We start from the raw sequence: 18,464 nt of genomic DNA, 5'->3' as shown, positions 1-18,464 counted from the left end.
GGTGTCAGCACCCGGGCAGGCGGGGCCTGAAGCCTGCCTGGCCGCCCACTGCCCCCAATGGCCCCCTCTGAAGTGGGGCACTGGGGCCCGTCGCTGAGCAGGACTCCGGGGCCACCCTTGGGCCCCAGGGGTAGCTGAGGGATGCCCGAAAGGGCGCATCCAGGGCGACGCAGGACTCGAGCCTCAGGCACACCGGCCAAGCAAGAGGCAAGACCAGGGCAGGGGCAGAGAGCAGCAGAGCCGGCTGCCGGGCTGGAGCCCGCTGTGACCACTTCCTTGGGCACTCCAGGCTGTCAGGATGTCCCCCCAGGGTCCTAGTCCCAGCCCACCTGCCCGTCCCACTCCACTGCCCGTGGTTACACATGCCCCTGCACACACACTCTGTCTTCCCTGTGCCTCCAAGACTGATGTGTATCCGTCCGGCCCATCTGTCTGTCCCCCACCAGCCTGTGGGCCAGGGTAGGGTCCAGGCCGGGTCACCCTCCGTCTCCCTGCCAGCCCGGCCCTGGCCCCAGGGCACAATCCAACAGCTTGCTGGGTTCTCAGTGGTCCCGGGAACCGTGCTGAACCCCCACGCCAGGCCTGTCCCCCAGCCTCACCGGTCAGCTCCTGCACTCCTCATGAGAGTCCATGCGTGTGTCCTGTTGTCACCTTCGTTTAGAGACAGGGATACCAAGGCATGGAGGTGGACGGCCCTTGCCCAAGGTCACATGGTGGGTGGGGGTGGAGCCCTGCTGATCCTCAGGGCACAGATGAGGAAACTGAGGCAGAGGGGTGGTTTGCCAGGGAGTGGGTTTACTGTCCATTCAGGTGCTCTGTCTCTCGCAGAGGACCCCGCCCCCTACCTTGTGTGTCCTGGACCAGCCTGGGAAGTGGAGCTGCCGAGAGAATTCCTGCTCCAGGAAGGGGGAGGGGTTCCTGCGAGGGAGGGGGTGCATCAGCAGCTGCAGGGGCACCTGGGACCCCTGCCCGGCCCCTCAGTCTGTACCAGGGAGGGGTGTCTGCACACCCTGGAGCCAGGCATGCTGCCAGCGCCCAGAGCCTGCCTCTCCTGCACCCCAGGAGGGCCTGAGTGTAGAGCACTGGGTCCCCAAGGAGGAAGAGCTGCCCACAGGAAGGACCGTCCACAGGGACCCGGGCGGGTGGGAGGCTATGAGCACCCCATCCTGGGAGGATGGATGGCCCGACCAGGGCTCTGCCAGCCTCTGCTGTAGAGGCCTGCGGAGGAGCTGGTTGAGGCTCTGTGGGTGACGTGTGGTCTCTGTTGCATATTTTCTTCTTTTTACAAGGCCTTAAAAATATGAAAACCGTGCTTAGCTCAAGGGCTGTACAAAAACAGGCTGCAGGCAGGATTTGTCCCCCAGGCAGCAGAGAATGGCCACAGTGACAGGAAATAGACACCTTGCATTTGTGAGATCATGTGCAACATTTTAGTTAAGTTTTCAAGGTAAAATATACCTCAAAAGCATGTTCTAGATAGCTTTGTCCATGTGCATATAAGTGCACGACAATGAACAGCAGGATGCATTTCCCTTGTGTGCCCCCCATCATCACCCCCCAGGTCAAAGTCTAGAACACTGCCAGCACCCCAATCGCACCCCCCAGGAAGTGACCCTCCTCCGGCCTCTGCACTGGAGACTGGTCTCGAGGGCTCATCCCATTCGGGGTCTGTGAGCCTGGCTTCTTGCGCCCGCCATGAGGTCTGGGCATGACATCGGATGGGCGTCGCAGCCCAGGAGCAGTTCCTTCCGAGTGGTCTTGTCGTGCGCTGTTTTGACGTGCACACGGACCACAGTCCGTTTCTCTACTCTCCCGCTGATGGACGTCTGTGCAGTTTTTGCCTTTTTGCTCTTATGACTAAAGCTGCTCAGAACATTCTAGCACCATATCGATGCACTTTCATTGTGTGTACACCTGGGAGTGGAACTGGTTGGTCACAGTAGGTACCGACACACAGTTTCCCAAAGTGGCCACATACAAGCTTTTGGTCCTGATGAGTGCGTGTCTCGGCACTGACGTAGGATGACGGAGATCTTGAATTCCCACGTGCCTAGATTGTTTGTGTCTGTGATGGCAAGAACAAAATAACAATCCCTTAAGATACGTGCACAACACGAGAGTTACTCTTGCTTGAGTTGCTGATGCCGTAGGTGATGGTGAGGACCCTTGTGCCCTCATCCCCTTGTCTTGTCCCCAAGGCTCACAGTTTGGGGCCTCACCTCTGGGGCAGTCATGCGCCCTTGGGGCATCTGTCCACGAGCATGTTGATCCTCGAACCGCAGGGTGGCCACCCTTGGGAAGGCCAGAGGAGCGATGCCCACTGGCCCTGGCTCCTGTAGGTGGTCTCTGTGCTTAGAGCCGGCGCTGCTGACCCAGGACCTTCCTGGAGGGTTGGGAACGTCCAGCTGCCAGGCATGCTCTTGGAGGCTCTGGCACCCAGGATATAGCTGGGAGTCAGAAGAACCAGGTCAGATCCCAGCTCTGCTCTCCCTGCTGCATGACTTTGAGCAAGTCTCTGAACCTCTCTGAGCCCCCATTTCCTCATCTCTAAGATGGGGTGCCTGCCTCCTCCCCGAGGATGTGAGGAGAAGATGATATGAGACTTGTGGAGGCTGTGCCTGGGGATGGCAGCAGGAGGGAAAGTGAAAGTGGCCTCGGCCCGTACGAGAGGGTGGGCGAGTAAGTGGGGGTCCTCTGGCAGGGGCAGGGGACAGGGCAGAGCCAAAGCTTGCCCCCCCCAGTCATAAGGAGTGTCCACCTTGCCCTCCTCCCAGGTCCTGGGCCTCCGCAGCCCCTGGGGAAGTGGCCTCCAGGCCACTGGGCTGAAAACTCTGTAAAAACAAAAGGTGCCCTTGCCCATGACGGCCGTCTTTGGGTAAATTGCTTTGCAGAAGCCAAACCCTTCAAAAAGGACAACTTGGCTTTTGGAATGTTGTCAGAACCAACTTCAACCACTTCCTTCCAGACAAGGGAGGAGCTTCCCAGGTGCTGGGCCGGCGGCTGGGAGGGCGCCGTTCGGGCTTTCCCAGGGAGCTCGGGCCAGGCTGCATGGTAAGGAAGCAGCCAGCCCCCAGCAGAGTGAGGGTGCAGAGGGCGGCCCTGACCCACCCAGCTCCAGCCTAGAGCAGTGGAAGGGCCTTCCAGTCACCAGGACCCCCTCTCCAGCTCATGGCCCCCTTAGGCTGCCATGGCCACGGGGACAAGGTCCTAGCTCCTTCCAGAACTGTCAAGACTCTGGGTGGGATGTCCCCAGGAGCCCACCCCGAGCGCCTCCTGTGGCCGCGGCCCCAGCTCCATTACAGTCCCTTGCCCACATGCCCACCTAGAACCCTGTTCTACTTTAGAACCCCACAGCCCCTCCTCCCCAAAGCCCCCACACAGGGTCCCCTTGGTGCTGCACAGACCCTATAGGCGTGGTCTTGCTTCCCTTGTCCCCAGCATCCAGCCAGACCTCAGGAAAGGTCTGGGGAATGAATGAAGGCTTTGGGAGGGTCTAGCCCACAAAATCCCAGCCAGAGAGGAGCGTCGCCAGGACCCTCACTGTTGGCAGGAGCAGCCTCGGAGGGCCCCAGCCAGATGGCTTGTGGGCCCCTGGGGTCTGGGCAGGAGGGAGCTGGGAGCAGGGTTGAGCTCCCACCCCTGCTCTCAGGCTGTGCTGCTTCTGCTGGCAGCACGGACGGAGCAGGGGCCAGCAGCCACTCCGCACAGGGCTCCGAGCAGGTTTCCAGTGGAAAGGTTTGGGCAGGTGCCAGGAACAGTCAGGAGGGAGATGTATGTGCCCTGAGTTGGGGGGGCTGGGACTGGGGTGTGGGGAGGAGGGGGAGAGCCATTGGCCACAGGCCTGGCTGCCTGATGAGACGCAGCAGGGCCTGGAGGTTTCCTGAGGGCAGGGCCAGGCCTGTGCTAGATGCTGGAAGAAAGCAGCTTCAGGGGGTCACCATGGGGTCACCCACCAACTAACCTATAGCCATGCTCTCCAGGCCCAGTGACGAACACCATCCAGAAGTGAAGGCTGACGGGTACGTGGACAACCTCGCGGAGGCCGTGGATTTGCTGCTGCAGCATGCAGACAAGTGATGGGCCCTCTGAGACGGCCCCCAGCATCCTGCCACCCCTCCCCCAGTGCCTGGACCACCCAAGGCCCTCCCCTGTGCCCTTTATCCTGAACAGGCAGGGAAGAGGGCGCCAGCCAGGCAGCTCTGGGCTGCCCTGCCTCTGGGCCCGTGCCAGCCAGCCCCTTCCTCTGTCTCCCCTGCCCACTCTGTACCCTGTCCGCCCTCCCCAGTCATGCCCCCCAACCTCCTGAGCTGAGGTCATCCCCACCTGCTGGCCTAAACCCCTGCCTGCACCCCAGGGAAGTCACGAGTGGGGACAGACCTGGGGCCTCCAGAGAAGGAAACCCTCGAGCCTGGCTCTGGGACTGTCCCGAAGCCCGGGTCCCGTCACTCTCCCTTTGCACCTGGTCCTTTAACTGCTCCACCTGATTGGACTCAGAGGCACTGCCCACTGCCTCCGTATCAGACATTCCGTGCACTTGAGGGAGGAGCCTGGAGGGGCCTCCCGTGCACAGTCCATGCAGCCTGGAGCTGAGCCAGCCTCCCTGGGACTGCCCAGCAGCCCCTGCCCACCCTCCACCCGCCACCCTTCCTATCCCCGCAAGTCACCCCTGGAGCCAAAAGCCAGGCCAGCTCCCGGGCACTCTAAAGACACCCTCCCACAGAACACAAGTATGACCCTCTGGAGTCGAGGTTGCAGGCACGGAGGGTGCTTCTGGAGCCCCAGCTCAGACTTGAGTGTGTCCTGCCCGGCACAGGCAGGAGGAGACTAATTAAATAAGCTCTGCCCTGACCCACAGCCGACTGAGGCCTTGACTGCAGAGGGCCGTGGGGGTAGGGGGCGGTGGGGGCGGCCTGGCACCGTCCCTGGGCCTGCCTGTGCTTGAACCCGAACATCAGCGGGCCAGGACCCTGAGACACCTCGCCTGTCCCAGCCCCAGAGTTTAACTGGTGGGGAAACTGAGGCCCTGAGGGGACAGTGAGCTCCCGAGGCCCCATCGGGGACCAGGTGGGCCAGGGCGCACGTTGGCCTTCCTCACAGAGCAGCCCCGTGGCCGTGGGCTTCCCCACTCACTCAGCCCGGGTTTCAGGTTTCAAAGTCATCAGCTGTCAACAGATAGTGCTCCGTTTCCCCCCACATCGACCCAGAAGCCACTGATAAGTCTTGGGATACAGCTTCTCATAAAAGAAGTCCTGAGTCCTCCGCAGCCGGGTTTCCACTCAGCAAAGGCAGGCGCTGATGAACACTGGACCCGGAGCCTGGGCCCCCCCCCAGGCCACAGGTGGTGGCGGCGGCAGGGCTGTGCCTCCCCAGCCTTGCCCACCATTAAGTAGGGGTGGGGAGGAAGTGGCAGGGCCGAGCCTGTTCACGGAGAGGAGAGGCCGCGCCGGCTGCTGTGGCTGGCATGCCAGGGAGCAGGGGCGTTTGGCCTGTCGGGTGTCCCTTGTCACAGCTCGCCGGGAGCTCTGCAGTGGCTGGGTAGCGGGCACGCAGCTCACTGCAGTGTGGAGGGCACCTGCAGGGGGACAGGTTTGGGGGTCTTTGGTTTTCCCTTTTTTTTTCTTTCCCCTTTGCGTCCTTGGCAGGAGCTAGCAGCCAGGGCAGCGCCCCCTGGAGGAAGGAGGCTGGCGCTCGCTCTCTCCATGGACAAGAGGAGTCTCCTCTTGCAGGCTGCTGCCCATGAGTGGGGACAGGGAGGGTGTCCAAGGGACAGCAGGTGCAGACCCCTGCTTTGGACAGAGAATGTGCCACCCCCGAGCTGTGGGTTCAGTAAGTGGATGCTGTTGTCCCCCCATTTTACAGATAGATAAGTACACTAGGTGCAGAGGGAGAAAGCCGCTCTTCTGAGGGCCGACAATTGGTAAGGGCAGAACTGAGGCCCGAATCAGGTTCTGACCCCGCATCCATGCCCTTTCTAGTCTCTTCCACAGTCCTTCTGTGGGGGGGTGGCCTGTGGCATTCTCCCTCCAGAGACAAAATATTCTTTGGGATTGAGCTCTGGCCCCACTGTGGGGGTGTCATGTAACTCCTAAGCCTCAGCTACTTCATCCTTTCCCTAACAGGCATCACTGAGCCCTGCTGCGGGCCAGGCCATGCTGAGGTGCTGTCACCCAGATGGGGATAATGACATCTGTCCTGCTGCCACCTAGGGTGACAGTGCTGCCCAGCCCCAGCCTGCTGCAGACCCTCCATCCACGCCCCAAGCATCGCAGCACAGTTCTCCGGCCAGAGATGGCCGTAGCCACTGGCCACGTGTGGGGCTGGAGTTCAGGGCGGGCCATGGCCTAAGGACCTGTCTGCAATCAGGTGACGCACCACAGACCTGCTGCTAAGAAACAGACACTCAAAGTCCAGGCAACAGGCCAGGTTGGCCCCCCTGCCAGCAGAACGTTCCAGGATCTAGGGGCACCCAGCAGAGCCACTGTCGGGAGGGGTGGGGGTGGGTGGAGAGGAGAGGCTGAGTATGTCACCTCTTTGGGGGCACAAGGTCCTCATCTACTCCCAGATCTTCCAACTCAAGGGTCCACATGGTACCAGCCCTGTGTGAAAACCCAATTCAAACTTGGTTATCCAACAAGAGAGTTTATTGTCTCATGTGACTTACAAGTCCAGGCCTGGCTGGATCTGGGTCCCAAGAAAGTCCCAGGCTGACCCGGGGGCCGCCCCACCCAAACTCCCACAAGACAGAGGGAGGCAGCATGGCACCAGGAGGAGGACAGGAAAACAGGGGGCGTCCACACTGCCATTGTGCTGATGTGCAGCTGGCAGCGGCTGGGACATCAGGGTCCTCAACACCAGCTGCGCGCCTACCCCCAGGCCCGGCGGCTCCAGCGCTCCCTCCTCCTTCAGGTCAGATGGACAAGGTCCCTGCAGAGGCTGGTCCTTCCTGCTGGGCCACTCCTGCCCCTCAGGGAGGCAGGCGGGAGCTGGCAGGTAGGAAAGGGCCAGAGGTGGGGACGCAGAGAGGGACATGCACACGGCCCACCGCATGCTCACGGTTCCACCTCCCACCCCAGCGTGATGACCCACCACTCACTGTCCCTCAGAACTGTCCCGCTTTAGGTGGTAAACATATCGGCACTTGACGTTCTCTCATTTTTTGTTTCTTTCTTTTTTAAGATTATAAATGCAATATGTATTGCTGTAGGAAATTCAACAGAAAAGTATAAAAAGAAACCAGAAGTCATCAGAGCCTGAGCACTGCTAATGTCTGGGCATTTCCTCTCGGCCCTCTTGCCACGTGGGGAGAAGTGTTTGAACAGTCTGGATTGGCCCATACACCCAGCATGGTATGGGGCTTTTTTGCTTCCTCTCCTTTAAGCCCCACAAGTGTTACAGCCCCTGTCCACACGAGGAGACTGCTCAGTTAGCATGCTGCCTGGTGTCCTGCAGACAGCACCTGTCAAATGCAGGTGCGCGGGCCCAGCTCAGGCGCACAGTGGGGCCCGCCCGCAGTGCCCTGCAGCCGGACCAACAGCAGGGCAGGGAGCCCCCAGGCCTGTGCCCCGGGCACTATCCTGATCTCGGCAAATCTTGAGGTGCAGGGGAGCACGGCACTCTCCTTCCCCTGCTGCGGGAGTCACCAGGGTGAAGAGCGGGGCAAGCTGGGCTGGAGGGCAGATGCTGCTCCCCTGGGGCCTCATCCAGAGCGCAGGCCAGCACCAGGCCGGCGCCCAGCCAGGGGCCTCACCTGAGGAAACAGCTGAGGGGCTGTTAGGGGCTGGAGGCCTGTTGAGGCCACTCTGTGCCCTCTCCTCGGGTGGGGAACGTGTGGGAGCCACTGTGCTTGCAGAGCCTCCCCTGGCCTCTGCCCTTCCAGTCATGGGGGAGGTGAGGCAGGGTCCCTGTGTCCCTGGGCCTTGGTGCCACAGGCTGCCAGGGAGGGGCTGGGGAGCTCCCCGCACCCCAAGCAGCCTTGCTTCCCCTCTATCGTGAACTAGGCGTTCATAGGCCATTTTGTTTGAAAAAGAATCTGCTGCTAAACACAAAAGAAACAAGAGTCTAAACGGAGAGCTCAGGCACCTCAAAGATGTTCTAGGCAGAAGCTGTGGTCAGATCATGAGGGCAAACACGGGGTCACAAAAATTAAGCCTCTCCAGCCTGTCCTCAAGGCTGCAAACAGCATGGTCTCCTGAGTTGGGTTAGCCAAGGGCCCCCGACGGAGGGCCAGGCCAAGGGACTGATGCCAGGAGCCACTCTGGGCTGAGCTGCATGCACTGGCATCCCTGTGGCCAGAGTGGTACAGGTCTGAGCCAGGCTGCCTTCCGTGGAGTGTGGAGGCCCAGCCTATGCCACCTCCATGGCTATCCTGGTGGGCAGGTGGCCCTACAGGGCGCCAGGCCAGCCACTCCATCACAGTATACCTGGAGCCAACTGCCATGTGGCCTTGCCTCTCGGCTGAGGGCTGATCTGATGGGCTCACGAGGGCTCTGTGAAAGGCAGCTTCCCATTGCTCCTAACTTGGAAATTACACAGAGGGGTGTCTCCACTCCGCTGTCTCGGGGTCCCTGTTTCCTGGATGGAGTGAGGAGCTGGGCCCTGTCAACCCCTGAACACGCACACCCACACGCGTGCACACACACACACACAGACACAGCCCCGGGCTGTGCTGCTTGGACCATGCCTCTGTAAGGGCTCCCCCGTGCCCACAGTGGTGGCTGGGGCCAGCCCTCCCCCTCACAGTCACTCACACAGCCTCCTGCGTTCAAGGCTGTTGACAGCTCCGAGATGTCCGCATCCCCGTTTCATTGACCCAACCCTGAGGCTGAGGGGACGGAAGGGTCCAGTCTCTGTCCCTGCCAGCCCAGAGCCAGCGCGCCCAGGGCAGAGGGGGGACCCATCGATGCGCCACTCCCAACAGAAACCACACAGCAGGCTCCCACGGGCAGGTGCTGAACCAGGAAGCTTTATTTACACAGTAAAAGTAACAAGCAAATTCCTGAGAGACTAGAGCGGCTCTAGTGCAAGACAGTCACGGCCTGCGCGGAGGACAGGCTGCGGCAGGCGGGAGGGGACAGACCCAGTGCCTTCCACACCAGATCACTCTGCCCGGGCGGGGCCTGGCCCAGCACATGTGCTGGCCGCCACACCTCCCGAGGCTCTGCAAGACCAACAATGTATGGTTCGGGAAAGCACGCCATGGCTCCAGAAACAGCCTACACACCGTCACCCGAGCCCCCAGGACGTCTCCTCCACGCACTGAAAACACAACTTCTTTGCCAAAGAGACTATGCTAGAAGGTCAGACTATCCTATCTAGGCTACAAGATCTCTGCTGCAGTCTGGGATTTTTTTAAAAATCTTTTTTTCTTCTTTTCTCTTTAAAGAGGCATGGTTTTCTCTTGACTGGTGCCCAGGGCAGGGGTTTGACCAACTGTGCGGACCTGGCAAGATGTGGCATCATTGCCCACAAGGGAGCCGGGTGCCAGGGCGGTACCCGCTGGGTCCTGGCCAGGCTGCCAAGCCTGCTGCTGGGCTCTGCTGCTCACGCCCCGGTGGCAGAGCCCGAAGCTTCCACCGTTCAGGTGACCAGCCCCAGGCCACAGAGTGCGGACGACCTGAACCCTGGGGGAAGACACGGAGGAGCTCGAGCCCAAACCAGTGCACAGCCCCCAGGGCGCGGTCTAGACGCCATGGCCGCCTGCTCAAAAGCGGGGTCCCTGCACTGGGGACCCACCGGGACATTTGGGTTTTTCTTTTTAATGTGGGCTTTTCCTTTATTTAAATTTTTTTTTCAGCATACAAATTCACAAAACTTTCCTGCTACAAAAATTTTGTTGAAAAATAAGGCTTTCTGAGAATGAAAATCCGTGTATATGGTGAGCACAAGCTCCACCGTGGCCGGACGGTGCGTCTGCCCGTGGCCCTGCCAGGCCCGGCTGCCACCGCGAATAAGGCAAGGGGGTTGCAGGCATGTAAATGGCAAGGCCATGGCCCGAGCTGGAGGACGCTCCTCTGGAGTAGGGAGACGCGGGCCAGCAAGCTGCCCCTCCCCACGGCTCTCCTGGAGCCCTGATCCCGCTCTCGTGGTTCAGGCCCCGGGCAGGCGGGCAGCCTGGTACAGCCCTCCTCCCTGGCTCTGAACTCCCCCAGCCTTACCGCAGAGGCAGGAGTTTATGGGAGTCGGCTGCGAGAGGCAGGGCCCCCACAAAAGTGAGGCTCCTGCAGGGCGAGTCCGCCAGCCCGCAGCTGCCCCGGCGGGACAGCCACCTGGGGTCGGAGAGAGCCTCCTGGGCGAGCGTTCCTCCAAGAGCAGAAGTCTTGGTGCCAGTGGGTTGTGCACGAACGGGCCTCTCTGGGCAGTGTGGGCACCTTCTAGCTGGGGTCTGCTCTCTCCAATCAAAGACAAACATGAAACCAACTGACGGACATTTCTTTCTCTGAGCAGAAAGGACACTGGCCGTCTTCTCCCCTCACTGCTGCTGGTGTGGGCTTGGGCTAGGAGCTTCTGAGGGGGCAGGGACAGCCAAGAGGGAGCTGAGGAGGCTGGAAACAACCAAACTCTGCCCTGCCCTGGGCCAGGATGGTTTCTGCCCGAAAGCGCCCTGGGGCTGGGCCTGTGGGTAGATGGGACCGGCTTGCAGGGAGGGCCATTTCACAAGCTCCTGCTTGTCCTTCCCTGCCATGAGGCCTGAGAGGGGGGAGGCGGCAGGCAAGGTCTGAGGGCAAGTCACCTGCACCACAGCCCTGTGACACACACCCACCACCGTGTACCTCCCCTTCTGGTCCCAGGAGAGGCAGCCAGGGCTGCTGCCCAGGCCTATCCTGGCTCAGCCCTCTGTCCCTCAGTGTGGCATGGACCAGGAGATGGGGCCCTGCCTCCCTTCCCAAAGGAAGGGCTGCTTTAGAGGCCACGCTCCTCTGTGGCCACTCTTGGTGTGGGCCAGGTGCCACACCTCCCACCTCAGAGGCATCAGCTCATGCTCTCCGAGTTCACATGCTGCCAGACATCACACAACTGCCCCAGCCTCCTCCGGATTTGCTCTAAGATGTGGTCTCTACAACCCACCAGGCAGGGATCAGGCAAGATGTCATCGTGGACCCAGAGCCGCCAGCTCTCTGAGTTGGCTCTCCAAGGTCCCAAGGGGATGTGCCTCTGGTGGGAGCCACCGAGGCATAGCTGGTTCCTGCCGCAAGGTGGCCCAGCACCCGCACACCCATTACACTGTCCAGACAGAGGCTTTCAGTGCAACCTCAGAGGGCCACTGAGTTAGGGATTCTGCCAGCATCTTAAGGCTGATTTTTAAGAAAAGCCACCTACAATCAGAACTTGAGCCATGACACTTTTGATGCAGTAAAAAAGTGAAGGTTTAAATAAAGTTTCCCAAACAGGGTCATTCTTTAGGAGAAAGAAGGTGAGAACCATCTGTACTCAACCTGTGGAAGTGCGGCATTTGCTGTCAACAGGAGAGGAGCTGAAGCAGCGACGTGAAAGCGCCTTGATCACGTGTTGGCAATCCCGAGAGAGAACACCCCAGTGATTTTTAGCCTCATGGGAAAAGGAGCCATAAGTTGCTCATAAGTTGACCAAATTGCTATTGTCTGTAGAAGATGCCAAGTTCACTAAAAGCCAGATTCCAAGAGGGCAGAGCCCATGTGGTGTGTCTGCCGGCCAGGCAGGGAGGGCTGCCTGAGAGCAAAGCCTCAGGGGGTCAGGGAGTCCGCGGGTGGAACCAGGGCGGGTGTGCGCGTCAACCCCTGTGCGTGTGGTGGGACCACAGCAGGAGGCAGCACTTAAGACACTCTGTCCCGCAGCCGACCAGCAGGTGGGCTTGTCTTGAGGTGGACGGCACACCTTGATTAAGGCCAGCTCTCCCCACCCACCAAGGAGAATGTGCCTGGAATCCTGCAGGGGCCTCGCAGGTCCCCCACCCAGGGCCCCCAAGAGCATCCAGCAGACATCCTTCACCCTCAAAATGTGACAGGGCCTAGATTTGTGCACCTGCTCATAGCTCCTGCCTCCTGAGGACGTTTTCAAGAGGTCGCTCTTTTATGGTGACATGTCTCCACTCACCTGAATCAACTCAGCTAATCATGTAGGGATACGTTAGCCACGAGGATGGCTGCCAGCTGCCAGCGCGGCCCCCAGGGTAGCAGAGTGCCATGGGGCCAGGCTCTCCACACCACCGGAGAGGCAAGTAGGCCTGTCTTTTTGGCCAAGAGATCCAGCAAATGCCTGCCCAGCGCAGGGGGCCTCTAACAAGCACCCCAAGTCGTTCCCTGGGACCCGAGAGTTCAGACGTGGAGGGCCACCCCAGCACCCCAGGGCCTCTGTCTCCCACACTTGGAATTAAGGCCAAGGTGCTACTATAGAAGGAAGCGTCTCCCGAACCTTCCCGAACCTGAAGCAGGGAGATGTGGGAGAGAAGGCACGGAATAAAACTGAGTGAACGGAGCTGTGGGGCCGACTCCCCAAAACTGAACCTGAGCAGGAGGCCAAGAAGGGCCTTGACACCACTGGATGGACCTGAGCCCAGGCCGCCCGACAAGCCCCGCCGGCTGGAAACCGGGATTCACACAGAGAGGCCAGTCCTGCCGGAAGTGCCACAAGTGCCAGGCGGGGCGGCTGATGTCCCACAAGGAAACAGGGGCAATAGACCCAAACCAAGAAGCTGCTTTATCGGCGACAGCAGTTCGCGGACCGTGGCTGCCGTGCTGTGAGCGGCTGAGCGTTCCACCGTGTGGTGCGGCCGGGTCGCCTGGCCCTGGGCCAGGACCCCTGCAGGCTGGACAGCCTCTCCAGGAGGCGGGTGGGCTCGCTCCCTGGGACCCAGCGCCTTCCAGGAAGCTTTCATCAGGCCCAGGAGTGGGGCTCCCCCCTTCCAGTGCCCACCCTGTACCCAGAGGGAGGCCGTCGATTCTAATGCACCCCCACCCCTGACCAGGGGCCCGCAACCCCCTCAGTTGTTCTCTATCTGTTCAATGTCCAGCTCGCCGTCCAGGGAGCAGGGGCTGTTCTCGGTGGCCCTGCGGTCCCGCCAGGCTGTAGCCGACTCCCCCCTCCTGCCGCAGCCCTCGTCCAGGGCACAGCCATCTGACTCCTCACAGCACGGCTCTTCCTTGCAGGCCAAGTGGTCGTCAAAGGGCGGGGCGAGAGACTCGGGGACCGGGGTCCCGGCAGGGGTCCTGCCCCCCGTGCCGGAGGCCGAGGCCGAGAGCAAGGCGGTCCAGGACCTGGTGCCACTGATGAGGGCAAAGGGGCTGTGGGGGCCGCAGTCTTCCATCCCTGCGCTCAGACAGCTGAGGCTGCTGAAGGTCTGACAGTTCTGTGGGAGAGACAGACACACAGGTCACTAAGGGTCACACTCCCTTCCCAGAACCCAAAGACTGCACACCCCACAAAGCCCACGGGCCTGTCAATGGGGTCGCCAGGGGGTGGAAGACCACTCAAACCCTGGCTTCCTCCACCAGCTAGGCAAGGAAGAGGGGCCGTCGTCGGCAACTCACTCACGAAGAAATACCCCTGGCCAATGAATACGTGTTAATAAAGAAACGCAAAATTCAGTTATTCACCTACAAATTGGAAAGAGCGCAACTTGATACTCCCCAATTTGCGGAGGCTGCAGAGAAAAGAGCAGGCTCAGAACCCTTCCCGCACAAGCTTTCTGAAGGGCGAGGTGGTAAAAACAGATCAGATTCCTTCATCGGGCAACTTCACTTCTAGGATTCCTACCTAGAGAAAACAACTGAGAATGCACGCACAAATTCAGCGATGTGAGCGTTCCTATCAAGCTGCCAAAGGGGAAAGGAGAGAGCAAGCCGATCCCCTCAATGATGGCTACACAGGACAGGTCTTTTCAGGCGTGGGAAGGCTCTTCAGCAATTAAAAAGTCCACAGCAGGAGAGAATTGATGGATGCAACTGGAGACATTGCTAGGCTGCACTGCTGCACATGGAGGGGCGTAATGCCCACCCCACCCACTCGCCACCCCGCAGATGGGGAGATGGCTCCACAGGGTTGAGCTGGCGTTCCAACCTGGTGCACATCACAGCCATCCAGGGAGCTGGTCTCCACAGGAGCCCTGGGCCCCGCCTGGAGATGCTGATTCTCCAGTTGAGTCGGGCCCTGTGCTCTCCACAGGCCCTCTGGTGGCAGACACCACAGCTCTGCTGGAGGAGAGGCCCAGCTCTAGGCTGGTTCTGGTGCTCATCAGCTGGGGATGTCACGCAGAGCCATCAGCCTCCCTAGGCCTTGGCTGCCTCATCTGTAAGAGGCAAGCAATGGTCCCTGCCTGTCCCACAGGACCCTTTGAGATCCCAGTGAGAGAGTGTGGCTGTCAAGAGCTCCCCACCCAAGTGCTGCCCCTATGTGGGGCTGGCCTGGAGAAGTAGGCAGCCTGGGGCCTGCCGGAGCGGCGGACGCAGACGCAACTAGAACACCAGGGAGCTCGGGGCTACCGGAGCTCACAAGGCGGGGCAGGCCCAGCACTGTGCACAGAAGGTTCAGTTAAATGCCTGCTTTCATGGCAGAGCACAAAATCAGGACAGAGGATTGTGGCTAGGGGCGCCCACAGCCCAGCCCTGGAGATCCCCAATAGGACCAGCAGCAACATGGTCCCTTCTCAGAGGGGACGCAACAGAAGAGATGTGCGTGGAAGGCAGGGGAGAGGACTCTGGGCTTTTGCTTCTTCCCTGCATGCTGTGGGGCACGGAGGCACAGAGGCAAGGACGTGGGGCACCACACGCCTCCGATGCCAAGATCACAGGCCTGTCCCGAGGGCCCTGGTCCTTTCACAGGCTACAGTGTGTCTGTCACTTTGAAATAAAGATGACCACTGCTATCACAATGAACAAGCTGCTGAAACAGGCTCGGCAAATGGAAAATAAAAGGCGCCGTCTCTGGAGGAAGGCGGCTAAGCCTGTCGTGCACACGCTCATTGTTCCCGAACACTCCATAGAGAAAACTGTTCTGATGGGTTTGCTTTTCATGGGATCTTTTGATTAAATGAGAAAAGTGAAGGCTAGCGTATTGGGAAGCTCTGGGAAAGAGCGCTGGGATCAAGGAGAGAAGGGCTAGGCCACCCATTAGACCTGAGATGCTGGCCCAGGCCACGGCAGGAGTCCAATCACAGCCTCACTGGACTGGGGACCACACAGTCCCCCGCCCCGGGCCACTGTAGGGTTCAGCAAGGCCCCCCAGTCTGCACAGAGCACATCCCCTCCCTCGACACAGCAAAGGCTGGCGACGGCTCCTCATGCAAAACAGGTCAGAATTCAAACCTGATGCTGGGTGAAGGCCCAAGATGCCTGTGATGGGAGGGTCTCTGAGCCCCATTCTCCTGGCTGGCATAGAGCTGAGCCAGGACAGAAGGAGAACTGGGTAGGGGCACAAAAAAGAGCGAAGACAGCCCAGCCTGGGCAGGAGGCATTAACCCCCACCCCCACCTGAGTCCCCATCCTTGCTGGCCCAGGCTGCCCAGGGCGGAGGAGGCCCAAGTGTGAGGCTGGGAAGCATCATGGAGCTCAGGAGCCGGGAAGCCAGCTCCAACCCTGACACTTGGCTGGGCAATCTGTCTCTTTGCCTGAGAGAAGTGGTGGTATGTAAGAAATCTCCCTGAAGGGCAATGTGACTCCTGCTAGTATAAATAATAACATTCGTTGTCAGTCCAGTGAGCTGCGAATGGCCCACAAGTGACACGGAGACACTGATGCCTTGGCCCTCAAGATCGGCCACATCCCTTCACCCCAGCGTGAACACCCAGTGTCACTGTGTCTTGTGAGCCGTAAGGTGGACACAGTGGGAAGCACTGGCATCAACTGAACAGAAAGTGCCCCCGAGTCTGCATTCACCTCTTCATGCTGCTCAGATCATCCTGCCTGACCCTGTGCATTCCAATACCTAAGATGTTGGGGGGCAGCTCTTGTGCCTGACTTTATGGCAAATGTGATAGTGTGTGTCTGAGCACTGATCATGTTAAACATTAGCCATGCCGGCAGCCGGGTGCTGGGGGACCCCGGTTTGCTGGAACCTTTCAGAGACATAGCTTTTATCTCAAGTATCCCCCAGAGAAGGCTGAGGTCACACAGGCTGTGACAGATCTCTGCTACACACAGGCATCATGGCTTCAGACAAGACTCCACAACTTCTAGGCTTTGGCCCACCTGCCAAATAAGGGGTGGGCCAAGGGCACTCAGGGCCACCTCCATTCTGGCTGTCTGGAATTACTGTGTCCTGTTTGCTCTGCAGCAGGACAAAAAGCTGCAAGGTTTGGCTGGTGAATGTTAACACAAGCCAACTCCAGGATGCTAATGAACCCCAGCCCCCAACCGTCCCAAAGGCATCTGCTCCTTGGCTGCAAAGCCAGTGTCTCCATGAAAACTTTGTTGACTCAAAACTCAGCCACTTCAGCCACCATGAAAACCAAGACCCGCCTGCTGAATGCCCCAGCTGGTGGCATGCCCCACCAGCCAGGGAGGAATGTGACTGCCACAATGAGGCAGCGTGTGTCCTGCCGAGACTCTATCCCCAGGTGAGCCCACCCCCTGCCATGTCCAGGGCGCAGCCCATGCCCAGGCCCTGTGCCCACCATGCCCTGGGGGCAGGGTCCCACCCAGTCTCTCCTGGCAGCTCAAGCTGCCGAGAAGCCCAGCCCCCACAGAAGAATGCTGCATGGGCCTGTGGGAGCCCTGGAGGCCTGTGTGCCCTCAAAAATGTCTGGGGAAAGTTACTAACAAGCCCAAAGTGCAACATGAACACATCACTCCAGGGCAAATGGCTGTTCTGGGACAAACAGCCCCCCACTCCAAATTTTGTTCTCTCGAGGCCCAGCCCTGGCCCACCCATACAGGCTCAGGCCTGCCCAGGTAACAAAGCTCAGAGGGACTGTCCACGTGAGCTCAAGCTAGTGGCTGGAGACATCGGTCAGCACGCCAGTCCTAGAGTCTGGAATGACTTCAGAATGGAGCCCCTGAAAGTCAAGTTGTTCCATCAGACCCTCCAGACCTCAGCTCTGGCCGCCACGTCTCAGCCCACCCCAGCCAGTCTCCCAGGGCTTCTCAGCCAGGAGCAATGGCCTCTTCTGCACAGCCTTTCTGTGCAGATATATGTTCTGACACCCTCCTGGGTAGGAGGCCCCTGGCCAGGCTTTGGGGACAGAGACAAAGCTCCCTGCCTCCCAGTGCTCACCCGCCGGAACTCTGCAGCCCTCCTTGCAGACGGAGGCCCATCAGACCTGGGCAGTGAGAATACCCTGAGAGCCAGGCCTGGCTCTCCTCTCCACGCCTGGGCCTGTGTGCCCCACTGTGAAGAGTCTGGAGAGGGCTCAGCTCCTCGCCAGCGGAGGGCACCTCTGCCTGGAGCTGCAAGCTGAAAACCAAATGCCCCCTCGGAAAGCTCTCGCTAACTCAGCAGACACTCAGCCCCATCTTGCTGTGTGTGCCGACGGCCACCCACCCTGCCAAGTCCCAGGCGCTCGAGCTCCTTCCCTTCCCCAAGTACTAGGGCTCCCATGCCAGCCTGGGCAAGCACGAGGGAGGGACTCCAGAAACGTCTACTCAGCTGAGCTGCACCACACACCGTGTCAGTAATAACCCAGAAGTAAGGGGTGGGGCAGGGCACAAAAAGCCTCCCTGGGAACACTGCCTGCGTGCCTGGAGTCCCCACAAGATGAAGGGTAAAGGGCATCCCGGGGAAAAGGCAAGGGTGGGCTGTCAGCAGCTGTGGCTGAGAATGGGCAGCAGCAGCCCCCTTTCTCCTGGTCGTCTTGCCCTAAAGAGGACAGGCTCATTCCTGTCTCCCTGGGCCCTGACATGCCCCGAAACCTGGAAGAGCACGGGGATAGAGATTCTGGAGTCAGAGAAATTGGGCCCAAGTCTGGCTCCTCCACTGACAGTTGCCTCATTTGGAAACAGGAACAGTCGTTACTGGCTGGGCTGCTTCACAGGAGAAAACAGAAGCCAAGACAGGGCACCCATCCCTCTGCTGATGGCTCCCCGCCCCTTCATCCTGAGAACTGCCCTGGGCTGGAAAGTCTAGGAGGTTACCCCTCTTGGTGGGTGGGGGGTGGGGGGGTAGCCCACAGCCAAGGTCTGGCTGACACAGGTGCCAGAGCTGCCCCAGGCCTCAGAGGGATCCCAGCCCAAGGGCTCTTCACAGTGCAGAGCTCCTTCCCCTGTCCCATCCACCTCCCTCCAGGTTTCTCCTGAGAGCCACTCCAATCAATCACTTGGACCAGAATCCCCATCTCAGGCTCTGCTTCTAAGGAACAGCCTAAGAAGGGAGGTGAAAGCACTTTGTATGCTAACGTAGTTGTGCATTATACAACTGCTCATCAGTACTGCCGTTCGTTCCAGAACAGGAACACCAGGCCCTGGCCAGAGGTGGCCATCAGGGCTGTCAGGAGTCCAGCTGCCAGAACCAGCTGGCCTTGCGTCTGCTGGGGAGCAGAGGTTGTGGGGGACACCTCTCCT

The 18,464-nt window shown here is 59.9% G+C and overlaps 2 protein-coding genes and 1 long non-coding RNA gene across 6 annotated transcripts in view; 1 reads left to right on the top strand and 2 right to left on the bottom strand.

The window, feature by feature from the left end:
- The window catches only part of LHPP (phospholysine phosphohistidine inorganic pyrophosphate phosphatase), a 138,485-nt gene extending 133,631 nt beyond the window's left edge, over nt 1–4,854 (top strand). For all 4 annotated transcript variants that reach the window (XM_014857702.3, XM_044749069.2, XM_044749091.2 and 1 more), the window contains one exon: nt 3,981–4,854. In XM_014857702.3, the coding sequence (XP_014713188.1) occupies nt 3,981–3,989 (9 nt within the window). In that variant the 3' untranslated portion in view covers nt 3,990–4,854. The remainder of the gene's footprint in view (nt 1–3,980) is intronic.
- On the bottom strand, nt 1,411–4,101 carry LOC139039905 (uncharacterized). Its single transcript, XR_011493248.1, has 3 exons — nt 3,962–4,101; nt 2,220–2,447; nt 1,411–2,065 (listed from the first exon to the last, which is right to left on the bottom strand). It is a non-coding gene; the product is annotated as an uncharacterized lncRNA (long non-coding RNA).
- A 4,090-nt stretch (nt 4,855–8,944) lies between the features above and the next one.
- The window catches only part of FAM53B (family with sequence similarity 53 member B), an 81,715-nt gene continuing 72,195 nt past the window's right edge, over nt 8,945–18,464 (bottom strand). Inside the window, exon 4 of the mRNA XM_014857700.3 lies at nt 8,945–13,321. Within this exon, the coding sequence (XP_014713186.1) occupies nt 12,956–13,321 (366 nt within the window). The 3' untranslated portion in view covers nt 8,945–12,955. The remainder of the gene's footprint in view (nt 13,322–18,464) is intronic.

The sequence above is a fragment of the Equus asinus genome, chromosome 2, assembly GCF_041296235.1.
Source record: "Equus asinus isolate D_3611 breed Donkey chromosome 2, EquAss-T2T_v2, whole genome shotgun sequence".
Taxonomy (NCBI): Eukaryota; Metazoa; Chordata; class Mammalia; order Perissodactyla; family Equidae; genus Equus; species Equus asinus.
This window is presented reverse-complemented; position numbering and strand designations above follow the sequence as displayed.